Consider the following 21549-nt stretch of genomic DNA (forward strand, 5'->3'; position numbering starts at 1 on the left):
CTCACTAGGCAAGAACAGGATACAGTACAAAGATGAGGGAATGACAGCTTTAGACGTAGCAGGACAACCCAGTACTTGGTGGCTCACGCCTGAAATCCTAGCTACTCAGGAGGCTGAGATCTGAGAACTGTGGTTCAAAGCCAGCCTGGGCAGCAATGCCCTTGACACGTTTATTTCCAATTAAAACATACAAAAAAGCCAGAAGTGGAGCTGTGGCTCAAGAGGTCAAGTGTTAGCCTTGAGTAGAAAAACTCAGGCACAGTGCCTAGGTCCTGAGTTTAAGCCCTGGGATGGGGGGGGGGGGGGAGAAGGAGGAGTTGGAGGAGGAGGAGGAGGAGGAGGAGGAGGAGGAGGAGGAGGAGATGCAAGTAGACTTAGGAGATGTCAGTAGTAAATCTTCACTTGATTACTTATAATTTCTCAGTGAAACAAGAATATAGTACTGGTGGGGGTTGGAGGAGCAGAGTTCATAGATTTGAAAAGAACAGAGAAGACTGGGTGAAGAGTGGATTTGTTAGGGGTCTATACTGAGATTGACCAGCATTTCCTCTCAAGATTAACATATGTATTTGTACCAGAAGGCCAACTGAATAGAGCACCAAGAAAGAGAACTGGATTTTTAAAAATCTTTTAAATCTGATATTTTTCTTAAAGTATGAAATATCTCAACTGTTTCAAGCACCTAGAAAAAAATTAATGCACATGTATATGCTACCCAGATTTAATTACCATGTTGTCTCCAGCATCAGTTTAAGAAATAAAACATTCCAGACACAGTTGCGAGCCCCTGAGTGCCTTCCTCTGATTAGTGTCCTCCCTCCTGTCTCTCTCAAGTTCATTAAAGAATGGCTGAAGGCAACAATGTTGCTCTTTCTCCCCACCAATCAACAGCTCCATGTGACTCCTCAGCCAAACGCTGTTATTCAGGATTTACCTGCTATTTGGGTTGTCAGGGAGATGACTACAGGGAGTTCTGAAGACAAAGCCTGGAGGCTGATACTGTAGTTGGTACCAGGATGCAGGTCCAAGCATACCTCAGGGGTCGAGCTGCTGGTGGTGGTATTAAAGATCACTTCCTGGGCAAATTCCTCCTGGTACCATCTCTGGCCCCAGATGTGTAACTGAAACATAAAAACACAAAGTGAATCACTGACTTGAAACGTTCTCCAGGTTTCCTAGGCCTCTTTCTCATGTAAACTTTCTTCAAAAAGTAAACTGCAGTGGTGACCAAATAATAAAGTTGTGATGCCATACATAGTGTGATTTGCTATGGGGATAATAAATATATTTTTTAATGAAAGTACACCAAAGACACTTAGCTCCTCCTTATTTTTGTAGACTCCTTGTGGAAGCCTGTTGAGAATACTTGGGGAGCAAGGAAAAAGAACATTTTCCTACAAAAAAAAAACTTTAAAAACCTGAACTCAGCAGGACCTGAACTAGGACATTCCCAGTGGAGCTGGTGGAAGTTGGGAAGGCTGGCACTGGTGGCTCATGTCCATCAGCCTAGCTATCTGGGCGGCTGATATCAGGAAGACAAAAGTTACAAGCAAATCCCAGAGAAAAGAAGTTGAAGAGACTCTGTTTCCGCAGAAGAAGCTGAGCAGGGTGGCAGCATCTGTCATTCCAGCTACAATGGCAAGCCCAAATAGGTGAATGGGGTCTAGGCACACACCTAACTGGCTAGAAGCATGGATCAGTGGTAACATATCTGCCTAGCAAGCGTAACTCCCTGAGTTCAAACCCTGCCCAGCACAAATTGCTGTTTTCTTACTTCTGATTCTGTCACCATAAATCTAGTGCTAATGGCAGCCACCCCATAATTTTTAGGCTCACAGGTATGCTTTAAACCCCAACACAAGACAAGCAGCAACAAATAAAGTAATTTTCAGTAACTTACTAAGTACATCTCTTCTATATCAGCCGTCTTCATGCTTTTCCATCTCAAGCAAGTCTCATTAAATATTGAAACATTACTGATGAGCTGTTTTACTGCAAGGGAAAAGAATGAGAAATCAGCTTACATACTATACACAAAACATTAACTTTTCATTAAACCATTTGCCAAGGATAAGCATTAGCACTGGATGAGCTTAATACTGGATGCCAGTACTAGGGTTTGAACTCAGGGCCTCATGCTCTGGCTTCGCTATTTTGTTCAAGGCCAGCACTCTATCACAGCTCTACTTCCCAGATTTTTGGTGGTTAATTGGAAATAAGAGTCTCTTGGGCATTCTTGACCGTGTTTGCCTGGCTTATCTTGATTTTCAGATTTCAGCCTCCTGAGAATCTAAGATTACAGGAGTGAGCCACCAGCACACAGTCTGAGTTCAGCAACTTTTTATTGGGGGGAGGGGGGGAAGGCAGTCCTAGGGCTTGAACTCAGGGCCTGGGTGCTATCTCTGAGCCTCTTTGGGCTTAAGGCTAGCACTCTACCACTTGAGCCATAGCACCACTTCCAGCTTTTTCTGCGTGGTTTATTAGAGGGAAGAGTCTCTCAGACTTTCTTGCTTAGACTGGCTCAAACAATGATCCTCAGATCTCAGCCTCCTGAATAGCTAGGATTACAAGTGTGAGCCACCAGCACCCGGCTCAGTGATTTTTTTTGCTGTTTTTGTTTTGGTTTGTTTGTTTTGTTTTGTCAAGGTGGTGTACAGAGGGATTATAAGCACAGGGGTAATAAGTACATTTCTTGTTGAACTTGTTACCCCTTTTTCAACAATATTTTTATTTAGAAATTCATAGCAGCAATGTCCAAGAAACACCACTTTCATATTAGGGAAATCAATCCTGATGAAAGATTTAAGAGCCAGAGACTTCAGTCAGAAGATTCCTCTTAGAAATGAAGTCCACTCATTGTAAAGTCCCTTGTTTTTCTATGTCTAAATTATAATGTGCTGTCCAGGGCTTTGGACAGCCTGATTGATATAAGAAAATACCAGTTGGAAATTCTGATCTAAGAGGTATCTCTCAGTGCAGAATTGCTCCTTGAAGAACTAAAACTATCTTAAGCAGGCAAACTTTTCATATGATGGCTCTCTCTTGGCTGGCGTCTCCATATTGCTTATGATCAAAGAAGCATGTCTTGGCCTCTGCTCAGTTTCAGGGTAACTGATCTAAAGGTGATTCCAAATCTAAAGGGTAATACATTTTATTGAACAGGCATGCCCTTAAACCTTCCTGAAACACAGACTACATATTCAAAACTCTGCTATTAGGGAAGAATGATCCCCTGTCCCTAAACTGGAAATAATGGCAGACTTGCTTGGAAGTGCTGTAGGAGCATTGGGATGATGGATGATTCATAAGACAACTCCCAAAGCACCTGAAGGGAAGACGAGCCCATGGGAAGAAACAGGAGTGTTAGCAAACACTCCTGGACTGACAGGTTTTTATGAATGAGGCTAAGTTGGTGGATGTGACCACTTCATATGGACTGAGCATCTTTACACCGAGGAAAAACTTGCTCCACAGATCATAGCTACACTCCAAACACTGCAAATGGAGCAGGTGGGAGAGAATAGGTGGTTAACAAACAGCTAGGTATAGAATGCTGGGTACAAAGCACAGGCATGGAGATTAGGAGCAGCAATCCAGGGGATGCCTATGTTTCTGAATCATGCATAATATAATATCCAATACTATTAATTTAATACCATTGGTAATGCTTTTTGTTTATATATTCTATATTAGTATTATTATAATAATACTTACAGTAGTAAAGAGTTCCAGATCACACAAAAAGGAGAAAGTTTCTCAACTCATTAAAGGTGACTACATCATCCACAATGCCCAAGCCACACGAGGATGGCATTGAACAGTCACTGAACATACTGTACCAGGCTCTCTGGTCCTACATACCAAAACCCAAACCACAATATCACCCGACACAAGTCAGCACTACATTCAGCCACAATACACTGGGACTAAGGAAGACTTATTCTTGGATTATTATTGGAAGATCTAGGAATAGGTTAACAGAGAGAAATTCTATGGTTTCTTTTTTTTTTGGGGGGGGGTCCGGTCATGGGGCCTGAACTCTGGGCCTGGGCACTGTCCCTCAGCTCTTCAGCTCAAGGCTAGAGCTCTACCACTTGAGCCACAGCACCACTTCCGGCTTTTTATCTTTTTGCTTATGTGGTGCTGAGGAATCAAACCCAGGGCCTCAGGCATGCAAGGCAAGCACTCTACCACTGAGCCATCTTCCCAGTCCTCTTATGGTTTCTTTTATAGTCACAATGCTTAAGATATTTAACATACATGCCTGACTTTAAATCCTACTCAACTAGATCTGTATAGAGACTCTTTAATTTAATAGTGCTTATTAGAAGCCATCCTAATCACCCTTGAGACAAGGAAGCAAGTTGTTATATAATAAGGAATCCGAGGCTGCCTCGTGCTGCAGCCACTAATCGGCTCTGGGGAGGGTATGCCAGACAATGTGGAAAAGGAGGCGAGAAAATGGTCGAGCTACAAAGGCTAAAAACAGAGGAACAAATTTTTTGACTTCCAGTAACTCTTAGTCAACTGGAAACCAAAAAGGAAATTGCTTGAAAACAAATGCAAATAGCAAGAGTTGGGCAAATGCATAGTATATGAATATAAAACTAATCTATGTTCTTCATATCTACAAGAAAAAAGGATGATATTCTGAATAATGACACCCCAAAGATGTCCACCTCCTAGTTCCTGACACCTGTGAATATGTTACTGTGCAGAGCAGAAGAACTTGATAAAGGTGATGATGACTGAGAGATTAGTGGAATTACAAGGATCCTTACAGAGGAAGAGAGATGAGAAAATCAAGGCTACAGAAAGATAACATAAGGTGGCTCAAGTGATAAAGTGTTAGCCTTGAGCAAAAAAGCCAAGTGAGAGCCCAAGTCCCTGTGTTTGAACCTTAAATTGGTGAGTGTGCATGCTCACACACACACACACACACACACACACACACACACACAGGAAGAAAAGAGGAAGGGAGGGAAGGAGAGAAAAAGGGAGAAAGGGAGGGGAGGAGAAGAGAAGCAGAGGTTGAATTGATTACTTTTTTCTTTTTTGTCAGTCATGGGGCTTGAACTCTGGGCCTGGGCGCTGTCCTAGCTCTTCAGCTCAAGGTAAGTGCTCTACCCCTTGAGCCCCAGAGCCACTCCCAGTTTACTGGAGATAAGAGTCTCTCGGACTTTCCTCCCCGGGCTGGCTTAGAATCTCCATCCTTATATCTCAGCCTCCTGTATAGCTAGCCACCGGCACACCAGCCTAAACTGATTACTTTTAAAGATGGAAGGTAGGGCCACAAGCTAAGAAATGCAGGCAGGCTTCAGAAACCGGAAATCACAAGGAAATGGTGTCTTCTTGATGCTTAAAACTCCAGCCCTGCCAACACCTTAGCTGTAGTCATGTGACAGTGATTTGATTTGATTGTGAAAGTGATTTTAAACTTCTTATTTCTGGAAGTATATAATAGTCAGTTGTATTATTTTCAGCCACTAAAACTCTTTGTCAAACCAGCAAGTCAAACTAATGCAAGTAACAAAATACAACAGAGAAATTAAAAGATCCTCATTCAATAAGAGAGGAGACCAGAAATTAACTTCAAATAACCAGAAATATCAAAACCATTCATGCAAGTTTTTTCTCTTTTTTTTGGGGGGGGGCAGGGGGGCACACATGACAGGTTTGACCTCAGGGCTTTCTATTTTCTGATAGCACTGTACCACTTTAGTCACATCCCAGCCCTTTTTGTTTGTTTTATTTATTTTTCAGATTGTCTCCTACCTTTTGCAAGACTGTATATAATCAACCCTCTCTTCTGTAATCCTGGGATTACAAAAGTACATCACCCCACCTAGTTTATTTATTGAGACAGGAGGATCTTACGTGTGTGTGTGTGTGTGTGTGTGTGTGTGTGTGTGTGTGTGCTGGCCTACAACTGTGATCTACTTAATTTTTACCTCTTAAGCCACTGTCCCCAAGTTTTTAAAGAACATAAAAGAAAAACAATAGAGAGAGAAAGGCCATGTAGTGGAAGAGAAAGCTTCAAAAGTGTCAATTCTCTACCAGTTAATGTACAAGTATAATACACTTTCAATGGGAATTCCAGTGGCTCTTCATAGAACTTGACAAAATCACTCATCCATTCAGTGGATGTTTTTTTAAGTTCTTACTTTGGGCCAGGTGTGCTCTGGGGGCTAAATGATAAGGTGGCAAGAGAGAAAGCCAGCTGCCATGCTGACGCTCATGCTGGGAGAAGATGGACGGGGAGAAGGGCTGGCTGGGGAGGTGGCAAGTGAGTAGAGATTGGCAGGAAGGCGTGAGTCACGGGCTAGAGGAAGAGGAGTCAGCTGGAGAGAACCACGGGGCAGAAGCCAAGTTGGCACACAGATAGACAGATGTCGGTGATTATTTCTAAGCTCCTTTGGGAAGATGAATGAGAAAAGACAGAACCAGATACAATACCTACTATAAAACCAGAGCCGTGTTGCTCAATTTCCTTTCTTCTAGGCCCTGCGGGACACGTTTTTAGACATTTTTCTTCATTGTTCGTCTCGCCCCTATCAAAATTTAATACCATAGATATGCTGTATGTCTATGAATCATCATGGAAAATAATTTTTTTAACCCATCAAGAACTAACTTTGGGGGCTGGGAAGGTGGCTCAGTAGTAATGTTTACCTCTCATGCCTGAGGCCCTGGGTTCGATTCTTCAGCACCACATAAACAGAAAAGGCCAGAAGTGGCACTGTGGCTCAAGTAGTTGAGTGCTAGCCTTGAGCTGAAGAGCTGAGGGACAGCGCCCAGGCCCAGAGTTCAAGCTCCATAAAAAAAAAAAAAAAAAAGAACTAACTTTTGCTAGGCACCAATAGCTTATGCCTATAATTCTAGCTAAGTTGGAGGCTGAGATCTGAGAATTGTGGTTCAAAAGTAGCTTGGGCAGACAAATTGAAGAGACTCTCCAACTAGTCTGAAAAAAAAAAAGCTGGAACTGGAGGGATTGCCCCCTAACCGACACCCCCCCCCAAAAAAAATTTATTCACAGCAAAACTGTAATGGGCCTTCAAGAATTCAAAAAACAAGACAGAGTAAATTTTCACACTCACTAAAGCATTACTATGATCATTCCCAGTGTTTGTGAGGAGGTGTGGAACAGGCTTCTTCTCCGTCTAGTGTGTGAAGTGATACAACCATTGTAGAGAAGGATTTATAAGAACCCTCATCTTGGCCTTTCTCCTCCTACAACTCAATGCTACAGAAAAACTCTGCCCAAGAATGCAAAAAAGCAAATACATTTCATTCAGTCTACAATGTCATTCTTGTAAGAGTCAACAGCATCATGTATGTTATTTAAAAAGAATACTCCTCTTATGCAACTGTAACCCTTTAAAATAATAATAAATAATAACAAAGAACAGTCTTGCCCAATAAACTGCCACACTTATTTTTTAATCTCATAGAGGAGGAGTTGTTGTTGTTGTTGCTGTTGTAATGCCAACACTGGGGTTGGAACTCAAGGTTTAGTACCTACTAGGCAGTTACTCTACCATTTGAACCATGCCTCCAGAACCCTTTGCTCTGATTATTTTTGAGCTTGGGTTTCACAGTTTTTCCCAGGCCAGCCTGGACTGCAGTCATCCTAGTTATGCTTCCTGCCACAAATGAAATGACCGGCACATGTCACCAATCCCAGCTTTTCCTGTTGAGATGGGTCTTGTTAACCGTGTATATGTGTGTTTGTATGTGTGTGTCACTGTGGCATACACTTTCAGACAGGGTCCAATAAACTTTCCTCCAGCTAGTCTAAAACCACATTCCTCCCAATCTCAGCCTCCCAAGTATTCAGCCTCCAGAATAGCTACAGGTTGCTTAAGAGTTGAAGAGTGGATATCTCACAAAAGGAGTTAATACATAAACTGAATGAAAGAAGGAGAGGATTGATTCTAAGTAGAAGAAACTGAATGAAGATGTGTACCTAGAAAAGTTAGCACTTAGCCGGGTGCTGGTGGCTCACGCCTGTAATCCTAGTTCAGGAGGCTGAGATCTGAGGATCATGGTTCCAAGCTAGCCCAGGTAAGAAAGTCTGTGAGATTATCTCCAATAAACCACTCAGAAAGCTGAAGTGGTACTGTGGCTCAAGTGATAGAGCACTGGCTTTGAGCTGAAGAGCTAAGGGACAGTGCCCATGCCCAGCGTTCAAGTCCCATGACCAACAAAAGAGAAAAGAAAAGAAAGGTTAGCACTTAAGAATGTATTACAGATCAGAGTTCTAATCAGTTTAAGGATGACAGCACCCCTTTAAATCGAAATCTCTCCAACAATCTTCCAAAATATTCTCCAGGAAGAAGAACAAATAAAATAACAAAAGGTAGGGCAGGCATAGCTCATTCCTACAGTCCTAGTTATCAAGAGGGACAATCACAGTTTCAGTCCAGCCAATACATAAACAGGGAGACCGAAATAGGGAGACAGGGTCTGGCCAGTGCCGTCTTTGCCATATGGTAGATGGTAGGGTCTGGTATCTTGTCTTATTGGTGAGGGAAGAACAGCTCCCACCTTCCAGATGATGGGCATGCCTGAATCCCTGGAGGTAGGGGCAGGTACTTGGCTGATAGGTTACTAAGCCTGTCAGTCCAGTGCCTGGGACTGGGAATTTCCTGTGACTCTGACCTGATCCTATTTAGGCCTGGACCAGCTCACGCACCATTGCGCCCTGCCACATGTGTTTGTGTCCTGGCTCCTGGCTCCTGTCTTCTGGCTGTTCCCCAGCCAACATGGCCTCCCAATTCAGCTCTCCATTGGAGCTGAATTGGTTTGTCATATTGTTTATATCTTTCTTCTCTGGCCTTCATGTTTCCTAACTGTGTTAAGTATATTTGCTGGCTGCTGGTCTTTGAGACAGGAGTCCACTCTGTAGTCACTGGCCTTTTTAATAAAGACTCTAAGATTCGATCCTTCAAAATGTGGCTTCTCTGTTTTCTCACCTTACAAAAGACTATACCTCAATCAATACATTTGGACCTTAGCTACATGGGAAGTGTAGATCTCAGTCCAGTCTGACTACAATAGAGAGCCTATTTGAAAAATAACAGAAGCAAAAGGGTGTGACGATATGGCTCAATTGATACAGTGCTTGCCCAACAGGGACAAGGCCCCACTTCAACCTCCACTACCACCAAAAATAAACAACCACTACCAACAACAACAAAAGTGTTCTCATACCTGAAAAATGGAGAACACACACTTTAAATTACATTGAAAAGAAATACTAAATAGAAAGTACCATTAAGTAGAAAAATAAATACTATACCAAACTGGAGTAGAACCCTCTCTCAAGCCCCACAAGTCTTTGGAAGTCTTTTGGTGGGAAATCTAAAGAACATGTGAAAGAGGAAAGGAAATCAAAGGCCTATGAGCTAGAACAAGAAAGTCCATATTACATGTGAAGATACGAAACAAGAGATGCAGTAGGCAGTCAGAGGTTTGACTACAGAGCAAGCATAAAAAAGTCCACAAGGGGGCTGGGAAGGTGGCTCAGTGGTAGAGTGCTTGCCTTGCATGCATGAGGCCCTGGGTTCGATTCCTCAGCACCACATAAGCAGAAAAAAGCCAGAAGTGGTGCTGTGGCTCAAGTGGTGGAGTGCTAGCCTTGAGCTGAAGAGCTGAGGGACAGCACCAAGGCCCAAAGTTCAAGGCCCATGACTGGCAAAAAAAAAAAAAAAAAGTCCACAAGGTATCAGGTGGCAGTTTGGTGATCATTGCCTCTGGGGAAAAAAAAGCTGAGGAGAGAGAAATGAGAGCCCCTGAGGACTAAGAGGGGAGCCTACAAGGCAAAAGAAGACTAAAAACCAAAGAAGACACATTTATCTTCAACCTTAGTGGGGGGAAAAAAATCAACCAAAACAAACATCTTTTAAAGCAACTGCAATTCACTCAGTGACAGAAGAGGGCGCGCTTAACCTAGAAATCTTATTAATCACCAATTCTGTCTGTAGAATTAATAGATGAGCAGTTTTCATTTAAAAATAAAAGTATAATTAAAGTCTTTCAGCTTCTAAAACACTATATTTATTTAAAACCCACAAACTAGAGGAAAAAACTAACAATAAATGTAAATAAGTATCGTCAAACTATCATTTGAGGGTAAGAGAAAACATCTTGATTCAGAAAACAATTTTTAAAACACAAAGACAAATGGATACAAAGTGGTGAAGAAATGGAACAGAAATGATTGAAAACTTAAAATAAATGAAGGAAAAAGAAAAAAGTCAGAAAATAAAGATTAAGTTTCTTGATTCCTAAAGAACAGATTAAGTGAGATGGCTCAGAGCCTATAATCCCAGTTACCTAGAGATAAAAATTGGAGCTGGCACTGATGGCTTACATCTGTAATCCTAGCTACTCAGGAGGTGAGATTTGAGGATCAAGGTTAAAAGCCAGGTTGGGCAGAAAAGTCCTCGTGAGAATCTTATCTGCAATAAACTACTCAAAAAAAAAAAAAAAGGCAAGAAGTGGTACTGTGGATCAAGTAGTAGAATGCTAGCCTTGAGGACAAAGAGGCTCAGAAACAGTGCCCAGGTCTTGAGTTCAAGCCCCAGGACCAGCAAACAACAACAACAAAAAAAAAAAAACTGCAAGCCGGGGGCCAGTTGTTCATGCCTGTAATCCTAGCTACTCAGGAGGCTAAGATCTGAGGATCACAGTTCAAAACCAGCCTCGGCAGGAAAGTCTGTGAGACTCCTGTCTCCAATAAACCATTCAGAAAACTGGAAGTGGTGCTGTGGCTCAGATGGCAGAGTGGTAGCCTTGAAGAGCTCAGGGACTGTGCCTAGGCCCAAAGTTCAAGCCCCACAACTGACCAAAAAAAAAAGGGGGGGGGGAGAGTGTGTTCAAAGCCAGCCTCGGAAGAAAAAATTAGCAAGACCCTAGGAATTGCAAAGAGTAAGTCTGGTATAGTAGTGTACTCCTGCAATCCCAAGTGAGAAGAGTAGATATAAGAATCTTGGTCTAATGCTAGCCTCAGTGAAAAACATGAGATCCTATCTAAAAAAATAACTTAAAGTAAAAAAGAACTGAAAGTATAGCTAAAGTGATGAGTATTTTCTGAAGAAGAATAAGGCCCTGAGTTCACATCTCAATACAGTCAAAAGAAAAAGAAAAAAGGAAAAAAAGAAAAAGACTAGATTACAATAAGATTTAATAAGGATCACTGAAGAAATACCCTACCCAAAATGTGTGTGTGTGTGTGTATGTGTGTATGTGTGTGTGTGTGTGTGTGTCCTACTTAGCTTTTTCACCCAAGACTGGCACTCTACCCCTTGAACCATACCCTCACTTCCAGCTTTTTGCTAGTTAATTGGAGGTAAAAGTCTCTCTTATTTGTCTACTCAGGCTGGTTTTGAACTACAATCCTCAAATCTCAGTCTCCTGAGTTAGTAGGATTATACATGTAAGCCACTGGTGCCTGGTCCCTGGATTTTTATATCCAGCCAAACTGCCTTTTAAGTCTCAAGGCTCAATTCTATCCATACAAAAATTCAAGGAATACTTTACTCTTGAGGATAGAAGATGATCTTCATCCAAAAGATAACTGGGGGAACTATAATAAGAGGACTGATTATTAAGCACAGCTCTAAGACTCAAAGACAAGACAAGATATAAGAATAATATATACATGGTATAGGTTCTGATAAAATAGAAATCATACAACTGAAAGCTGGGAGGAGAAAGGACAGAGAAAAAAGAAAATAGAATAAGCTAACTGAATGACATACATGCACCATATAAGAGTTTAAGCATGCTACCCAAAACTGGCTAGCAGTGTGAAAAGTTTAACACAAAAACAGGAGACAGAGTATATTTTGGTGTTTAAAAAAAAAAAAGTAAAATAATAAAGAAAACACGTCACATAGAAAAAGAACCAGTATATAACACACATACTACCTATAATATAAAATGATAGAATGAGATTGAGTGAAACTTCAGTACTACCAATAACCTGTAAATGGACTTAAGTTAGCTATCAAAAAAAATTCTATATTCTTCCAATGAAAGACTCAACTATATGCTGTGCCCAAGAGAGACATATAAACCAGGCAGACCAAAGATGTAGTGACAGGCAATAGGACAGCCAATGGACGCCATGAGGGATCAGAGTCACAATTATGATGGAAGACAAAGAGGAAATTTCAAGTTGAACCCATTGAATATGGCAAAGAAGGCTAAAAGCTACAATTCACAGCCAACCTTATGTAAAGCATGAGGAAGATAAATTATCAATAATGGGAGACATTGTAGGGAGATGAATTCTGATACTCACTGACGGAGCAGATTCAAATAATTCCCTTGCTTAGTTACCTGGGCTCAACTTTCCAACAGAGAGGGCAGCCATGGTCAGGCAAAGGTTCTTGTTATTCAAGTAGTAACCCAGAACAATTGTTCCCAGGAGACACAGGGGAGTAAACAGTCTCAAGTGTGATGAGACCAAACCTTTGTCCAATCTCAAATTGGCAGAAACAATACTTAGAACACACTGCTTGAAAGAAATGGACTCCAACCATATTCTAAACAATTAAAATAACCAAGAGCAAGCATTTTGGTATCTCATTATATACAATGAGCCATGTGAAGGGCAATAGAAGAAAAATAAAGTGTTATAAATTCTTTGGAAAATAATGCTGATACATTTCCCTATTTCTGAGATCTCCCCCTTCTCCCCCAGAAAAAAATTAGTAGCAGGCTAAGCCTTATGGGCAACATAATGTCTCCTTTTCTGATTAAATGGGTAGAAAATTTTGGTTCAAATTAATGAGGCACTAGTAATTTATATCTAATACAAATTATTCTTAATCTTCCTCTTCCATGTTTCTATGCCTGCCCTTGTTTTCTTTCTTCTTCTATTTAGACTTCTATTATCTTTTATTCTGTATATTCATACAAGTCACTAGTTTCTCCTAGACATAAGACAGGATATAAGTACTCTTTTTTTAAAAAAAAACATATTATATATTTAATATTAATGTAATAAATTACAAAGGAAAGATCAATAGATTAGACTACATTGAAATCTAAAACATTCATGTGAAAAGTATAATAAAACTAAAAGGAACCATAAAATGGGAAACAACTGATATAAATACATGTTTGATATAAGTATTAATGCTCTTAGGATATGAATAAGTTATATATTACTAAGAACACAACATTTAATAGATTAGTGAAATAAATACAGATAAAAAGTGTGACTGTTGAAATAACTGTCTGACTAGGCATGGTATATACCTAATTCCAACTGTTTTAAGAGTTGGAGGCAGGAGGAGCATAAGTTGAAGACGAGCCTGACTTATAAAAGTCTTACTTTGAAAAAAAAAAAACCGGAACAAAAGAGTGGGGTGTGGCTCAGATGGCATATGACTTGTCTAGCAAGTATGCCACTCTGAGTTCAATCCTCAGTATTGAGAGAGAAAGAAGAGGAGAGTGCAACAGAGACAGAGAAAACAGAGAAAAGAAACAGAGGCCAGTGCCAGTGGCTCTTGCCACTGTCCTCAGATCTCAGCCTCCTGAGACCCATTTCTTGGGTCACATTCCCTAGTGGCCAGAGTTCATATGCTACAGGCCACCAAACAAGAAGCAGATGCTTGCTCTCTGTGACCTGCCTGAGCTCAAGCATGCACTTCCTGTATCTCCAACCTCCAAGAAGTAAATCATGACAGTCTACTCACTGTCCTCTCCTAGGCTCGAGCCTAAGGCTCGATGGATAAGCCAGGCAAGGGTTCCCTGCAGACACAATCGCCCACATAACCAAACTTCCTTCTCCAATGTAGCATTCACTCATGCTGGACGGAAGTTCCTGAGAACTTGCCCACAACCATAATGAATTGAGGAAAGGAGGGGAGGGGAGAGGCGGGGTTAACTTTTCATCTTTCTCCACTAGGTGCCAGGAGGTATGGAGTGGACACCAGCTTCTATGTGACTTCCACAAATGGCCTATCATGAGGCCTCTGGCCTCCCTGTGAGCCATGAGTCAATGGAGTCCATATGCTCACTCCTGGCCCAACCGTGAGGCCTCTGAGCTCTGCAGTGCCCAGTGAGGATCATGTTTCAGTCTCCTGCAAGTTGGTTCTAGTTGAATAGTTGTGTAAGGAATAGGGCTGTCTAAAATTGAGGGAAAGAGATAAAAGACCTAAGAGAATTCTCAATCTTGGATTATCAGAGATCTCAAGCTCTAGCCTGTAGAGAAGGGACTAACTGGCAAGTGACCCCAGATGAAGCTGGTAGTCTGTTAGAACTAGAACCCAAAGCTTTTGTCTCCCATCCTTATACTCCTCTGCCCTATTGCTGAATTCACATAGGAGGAAACAGAAATGCATGGATACCTACCTGTGGGTGCGGTTGTCATGGTTATCTGCACCTGATGCTCACGAGGTCCCAGTCCGGTGATATTCACGGTGTAATCAGTGGCAGGGAACAGAGGCAAACACACTTCCGGTGTGTGTTCCCGCGTCGTCAGGTTAAATGAGGTTGCATGATAAAAGCTATCCAGATACCACCTTTGGCCTAGGACTTTAAACTGGCATGAGATTCAGAGACAATGATACATTAAATATTCTGTTGGCTTGCAGATGTCTAGACCATATGCAAAGCGGAAATAGAGTAGAAAGTTCTTTCTATGTATGCTCACCCTCTCAGAATTCTTTTCAATACAATAGCAAACTATTTTATCTACCCCCTTCCATTTCCTTTCCAACCATGTATGTGACTAAGATTAAATTGCATTCACTAATGAATCTCAGATGAATAAATACATCTTCAATGAATAGAATGTCAGTCTGTTTTCAAGTAACCCTTTGACACCTGCTTAAGGGAAAGAGATTGCACTGTAGCTAGTGGGCAAAATTCTTTCTGTTTCCTCAGACAAGTTTCCTAATGCAGAGCACTTCCTCTTTCTGAGGACTACCCCAGATTATGCATTGAAAGCAGTAATGCAATGGGACTTCACTCAACTCTTCCCACAAGAACCCTGGTCCATGGGGTGAACAGACACATTGCTAACTCAATCATACTTGATCCCTGCCAGTCAAGCTGCAAATATTAGAAGTTTTATTGGAAACACTTTTGTGAGGATCCCAGAAGTACCGTGTGACCAACTCTTGACCAATCAGTGCATGATCTGATGACTAGTATGTATATATCCCTTCGACTGATCCTCACATCATTGATCAGACCATCTTTCATCCTTCCTCATCATGGCCAATTGCTGAGTCTTCCTCATCCATCTTCCAGGTCATCAAAGACTCTGATAACTGGATCCTAAAGATTTTTCTTTCCCTCAACTCCTTGATTTCTTCTTGAGTTCTTGGATAAAATGTCTCCATACACAAGCCATCAAAACAGATCCTTTGAGTTCTTTGAGTGCCATACTATGATCTTAATCTTGGATTATAATCTTGGTTAACTCCCCTTCAGCGACCCAAAATTATAACCACACATCAGACTCATCATCTGAGCAGCTCCTGCTGAGAGCTGGGTGCACTCACTATATTGAGAACTGATTACTAGCAAGGTGTGTGTTCACATGTGCTCAGGCAAAATGCACATTCTCTTTTTTTTTTTTTTTGGGGGGGGTCCGGTCGTGGGGCCTGAACTCTGGGCTTGGGCACTGTCCCTCAGCTCTTCAGCTCAAGGCTAGCGCTCTACCACTTGAGCCACAGCGCCACTTCCAGCTTTTTTCTTTTTGCTTATGTGGTGCTGAGGAATCAAACCCAGGGCCTCAGGCATGCAAGGCAAGCGCTCTACCACTGAGCCACCTTCCCAGCCCAAAATGCACATTCTCTTATGCAACTCTTTTTGCTGTTGTTGTTGGGTGTTTGATGAGTTTAAACTCAGGGCCTGGGTGCTATCCCTGAGTTCTTTTGCTCAAGGCTAGCATTCTACTACTTTGAGCCACAACTCCACTTCTAGTTTTCTGGTGGTTAATTGGAGATACAAGTCTCACAGACTTTCCTGCCAGGGCCAGCTTTGAACTGAAACCCATCGATCTCAGCATCCTGAATAGCTAGGATTACAGGTGTGAGCCACTAGTGCTTGGCTTATGCAACCCATTTTTGAATGTCTGCGTCTTTCCAGTGGATTTAAGAAAATTCCACATATTCCTTAATCTTTATCCAACATATATAAAATAGTAACTTTTTAAAAAATTTTATCACCTTAGCCAAACAGTTAACTAAGTGTCCCAAAACTGTTTGTTGAAGCCATACATTCTTTATAGATTTGAAAATCATTTTTACCCCATATCTTGAATGTGTATCTAGCCCCAAGGATTCTAATATGGAAATTTGAATGTTATGCCTGCTTACAGTTCTTCAGTGGCAGGGCTGGGAATAGGAGCTAACATGTAAGGCACTGGGTTCAATCCCACTAACACAAAACCATCATCATCATCATCATCAACAACAACATCATCACCAAATATTAAAATTCTTTTAATTTCAGTCCTCAACAAAAGCCACCTCATACCTAATATCCATGTTTAGAAAGAAAATCTTAACTGCCTTGAAATTCACCCAAATAGTTAAGTGACCAATTCTATGACAGTATAAGAGATCTTCTTACTTGGTATATTCGTTCTGATCCAACTTTCTTAGACTGCTGGTTCAATTTCAAACAAGTTTCATTGATTACTGAAACATTGAAACTCCCATCATCTTCTAAGAGATCTCCTTCTAGAATATAAGAACATAAGAAAGATTGTATCATCTTAGCAACACATAACATGGTTACATCCAAGTGAAACTCCAGACACCTCCATAGAACTGTTAGGGTGTTTAATGGGATGAGAATTAGGTTTAGTATCAAATTCTGACTCTAAAATATTTTTCCCCTTGGAACTTCCTGTGTAGGGTGGCCCAGGCTGGCCTTGAACACATAATCTTCCTACTTCAGCCTCCCAGTGGCTGGGATTACAAATGTGAGTATGCTCTGCAATAAATCTATAATTTCTTAGCTGCCTGGTTTTAGCTAAGTTTTGGGATCCTTCTAAACCTCAGTCTTCTCATTTGTATAATCAAGTGATCCAGCTTGCTTTCTTACAAGCTGTTGAGATAGCCCACTATTTGAAAACTACTGTAAACTAATAAAACTGTGATCTTTGTAGAAACTTATTGCTATCATTTGGACAATCCATCGTAAGAAGTCATGAAGGCAAGCCTATTAGTAGCCGAAAGTCTGAGATTAAGGGGAAAGTCTTCAAATAAGGAAAATGGCAAGTGATATTGAAGACCATGAATTAGAAGTCTCAGGGGAGGTGCCTTCCATCCTAGAAAACAACCAGAAGGCAGATGACCAGCCAGGAACCTGTTAACTCTCCCTGAAGACAGTATTTCCAGAGCCACTCAGCTAGACTCATCTAATGCAAGAAAATAATCAAAACACAGACTTGTTCCCACTATTGTATAGAAAAAGTCATTTATACCTCCTGCAGTCAAAATCATTCCTGCAGTGTTTTGCTTTTCTTAGTGGAGTCAAAAAGATGGGGCTTCTTAGCCAGGTGTGCTGACTTATACTGCTATAAATCCTAGCTAGTCAAGGGGCTAAGACTAAAAGGATAGGGGTTCGAAGCCAGCTCAGCCAAGAAAGTTTGCAAGACTACGTCTTAATCAATAAAAAGCTTGGTAACATGGTACATATCTGTCATCCCGGCTACACAGAAAGTTAAATGGGAAGGTTGAGGTCCATCCTAGCTCCAGGCAAAAAATGAGACCCTATTTTTTAAAAATTAAAGCAAAAAGGTTTAGAGTATGGCTCAAGTGATGCCATGCATACCTAATGAGCATAAAGACAAAAAAAGTCTATCAGAGAGAAACTATTTTATAACTACCTTTAATATGCATTTGCTTATCGCTTAAGAAGTATTAATGGTAATAACAAATCTAGCCAAATATCGGGATTGTTTATGGCATCTTCAATATCACTAGCAGGCAGCACAAGGCCATTAGCAAAGAGGAAATATTCCTAACTATAATTAGAAAATGTAACACTATGATATGAGAAAGGACATGAAGACCTATCATCTGTGTTTGTTTTTCACCTTCACTATTTTTCTTTGAAAGATTTCATAAGGACGTCAAAGGAAAAAATACACACATGCATGCACATAATTTTAAGGAACACAAAATGTATGCATATAAGACATGCATGGATGAAAAGATGTAAGAAATAACACAGAAAGTCTATGTCTCTCCACACCAACCCAAGCAGGATACTGTGTGCGCAGTTGCCAGTCGAGATTAATTTTCACATCACTTAGCCATTACAGTCAGAATTCAAGGAGGATGGTAATGTGAGCAAAGGCATCTGGCTTCCACTTCCCACGCCCACTCCGACAGAAGTGACTGAGAATAAGTAAAAATGGGTCAAAATTTGCATCTGGGTTTTTTAAAAAAAGGTTAGTTGCCACACACAAAGCAGAAGCATGAAGACATTTCTGCTTAGCACAGCACAGAAGAGAACAAGCTAAAGGAAGACATTTCAGATTGAAAAGGAAGAGAGGGAGCCCATGGAGAAGCCAGACAGGGTACGGGACAATCAGCAAGGAATGTTCTTATGAAGCCATAGCCCAGTGACCCCCAAACCTAACTGCACCTCTGAAGGATGTGTCAATGTGAGTATGTGTGTGTGTGTGTGTGTATGTGTGTGTGTGTCTACAGTTCTAACTGTACCTCTGAAGGATGTGTCAATGTGAGTGTGTGTGTGTGTCTACAGTTCTAACTGCACCTCCGAAGGATGTGTCAATGTGAGTGTGTGTGTGTGTGTGTGTGTGTGTGTGTGTGTGTGTCTACAGTTCACCAGGCAATTCTGACAAGTAGCCAGGGCAAGCTAGGACCTGGTGGCTCATGCCTATAATCCTAGCTACTCAGGAAGCTAAGATTTAAGGATCATGGTTTGCAGCCAGTCTAGGCAGGAAAACCTATCAGACTCTTATGTCCAATTTAACCACCAAAAAAGCCAGAAGTGGAGCATAAGTCTTGAGTGAGAAGCTAAGGGACAGTACCCAGGTTCTGAGTATTGTATAAAAAAACAAACAAAAAAAAGCCAAGGCAAAAATTATATACACTACTATTACTGCTGTTGACAATAATAACAGTCATTGCTTAGCACACCAGAAATCTGCAACAAGGAAGGACTTCAGAGTAGAAGCCATTAGATGTAACGGTTCCACTGACAGAAGGCCTGGGTTGACAAAGTGACTCACAGCTTTGCTACACAGTGCCACAGCACCACAGTGAAAGCAGGCAATGTGGAGCTGACCCGAGGCCAGGGGCTTCACCAACCAAGACAGCAAGGTGCTCAGAAGTAAAGTTCAAGGGGATGGGCTTCCCCTCACAGCTGCTTCCCAAAAGAAGGCACCCCCCCCCAGCAGTAAACCCTTCACAAGGAGAACTAAGATAAGCACAGTAACATTCACCAATAAGATGTGAAATCAACAGCAGGCAATCTATTTTATTCAGAAGGAAATATCAATCATAGATAGAACTTTTACCTTCCTAGGATAAGTAATCAGGAAGCCCTTCTCCCCCAAAATACCTATGAAATTATTCTACCCAGGAGAGGAAGAAGGAGGCGGACATACTTAGGTGACATCTGGATTGATAAACACAAACATAAATGGAGATGAGTGATGGTAGTTAGGTAACACCTATTTTGTACTTTCATAAAACCTGTAAAAATGGACTCCAACTACAGATAAAGAATGAGGTGACAAGAGAATATAATAGCAGAGAGGAAGCTGGATGAAAGGCAGAAATAAAAATGAAAGGAGACCTGGAACCTAAATGAGACCTGGAACAAAGAAAAAAAAGGAAAGTAAGCAACTAAACGTGAAGTATGTGAGAAAGGATAGACTGAAAATGTGAGTGTATACAAGCACATTTGCATAAATGCGTTAAAAGCATGGAGAACAGAAGCTTGTTGTATTTTCCTGAAAGACAGAGGACAAAGGAGGAAAACAATGTCACAGCTTCATCAAACTTCTCTTTCAAAGCTTTAAGTTGCCAAAACCAATGTGAATCACTACAGAATTGTAAGAACAGAAAGTTGTGATGACATGAGTTTTATCTTTACTCCATTCTATTCCCACAAGAAAGACATTCTCAGATGATCACATTTTCTCAGTGAGGAAAAGACTAAAGTCATTGTTCTGACAGATAAATAAATATAGAAATAGCAACATCAAACTGGCAGAGAGAATTGAAACTATTAAACATATACCTGATATTAAACTGCTGCTGTAAATATTCCTATAACATTTTAAAAGTACAAATGAAGCGCCATATTCGGTCAATAATGTAAGGAAAAAGAAAGGAGAGAAAATAAAAACGAAGAAAGAATGCTCAATTCCTTATCTATTTGGGGAGAGATTAACCTTGTTTCATTCTTAATATCAGCTATCAGAGAAAGAGGCTCCCAAATCATTTTCTTTAATGTGATCGATTATAGAATAAAAACTAAATTTGTACTGTCTGGCTGTCTGAGGAAGAACTCTGTGTAGCAAGAGACAAAACAAAAAAATAGAGTAACATTAAAAGGAAAACTAAGATGTCAGAAGGAAGGGAAATGATATCATCATCATAATAATATAAAGTGAACTCAGCCAGAAAGGCTCTCTGCAGATGCTACCTCTTAGAATACACCTAGAGCAATAACCTGGATAACTTTGGAGAAAGGGAGACAATTGTTTATCATACAAATGCAAGCACAAAGAAATCAGTTAAAATAAACTAGTATTGCTATCAGAGCATAATTCAAGGCAAACAATAGTAAACTAGATTAAGCGATTCATTCATGTCTAGTAAGACATATATCCCATCTCAAGAAATAAATTTAGCATTGTGGAGTACGCCTCTAGTTCCAGTTACACAAAAGCTATTGGTAGATGGATCAGTTTGAGGCTGGCCCCAGGCTAAAAACACCAGAACCTATCTGAAAAATAACTAAAGCACAAAAAGGGCCAGGGGACATGGCACAAGTAATAGAGTGCCTGCCTAGCAAACACAAAGCCCCATTGAGTTCAAACCCCAGTACTGCAACAAAGAAATGACTTCTAGGTTGACTATTAAAGAAAAGTGTGCTGCAAGGCTAACTTCCACTGTCCTGAATCACTGAGAATCAACCGCATCATCACCTTTCGAACACCTTTCTATTATCTGCCACTTTGCAGAGAAACAATACACCAGTGCCGTTCATTCTTGGGCCCACAGAATGAGAGTGTGTCCTGCTAGACCTGCTCTGATTCTGACCTCTGTAACCACATCCCCCTCACACACACAACAGCCCCAACTCAGCACAAACATCAGAAAGCAAATAGGAATTCTCCCATCCAGTTAGTGCTGAAGCGTGACCCCACATCCTGTGTTCAGTGTCCTTTAGGAGGAAATGACACTTCCCCTAGGCCTGCCAGCAGTGTAAACCAAGAACAGTGGGCCCAGGGTGGCTGGGAAGGGCTGTGGAAATGCTCACAGTGGAACTGGCACAATGAGCAGGTTCAGGCACACTTCTGGGGTT

At 41.1% G+C, this 21549-nt stretch overlaps 1 protein-coding gene across 9 annotated transcripts in view; it reads right to left on the reverse strand.

The window, feature by feature from the left end:
* Susd1 (sushi domain containing 1) overlaps positions 1–21549 on the reverse strand; it is a 144243-nt gene that overhangs the window by 73157 nt on the left and 49537 nt on the right. For all 9 annotated transcript variants that reach the window (XR_011369726.1, XR_011369725.1, XM_070011680.1 and 6 more), the window contains exons 7-10: positions 16603–16712; positions 14371–14560; positions 1901–1992; positions 935–1121 (exon numbers count right to left, since the gene is read on the reverse strand). Coding sequence is in view for 7 of the 9 variants with exons in the window: in XM_070011680.1 (XP_069867781.1) it covers positions 935–1121; positions 1901–1992; positions 14371–14560; positions 16603–16712 (579 nt within the window). In the remaining 2 variants the exon portion in view is untranslated. The remainder of the gene's footprint in view (positions 1–934; positions 1122–1900; positions 1993–14370; positions 14561–16602; positions 16713–21549) is intronic.

Source organism: Dipodomys merriami, unplaced genomic scaffold, assembly GCF_024711535.1.
Source record: "Dipodomys merriami isolate MVZ:Mamm:240054 unplaced genomic scaffold, mDipMer1.0.p SCAF_11, whole genome shotgun sequence".
Taxonomy (NCBI): domain Eukaryota; kingdom Metazoa; phylum Chordata; class Mammalia; order Rodentia; family Heteromyidae; genus Dipodomys; species Dipodomys merriami.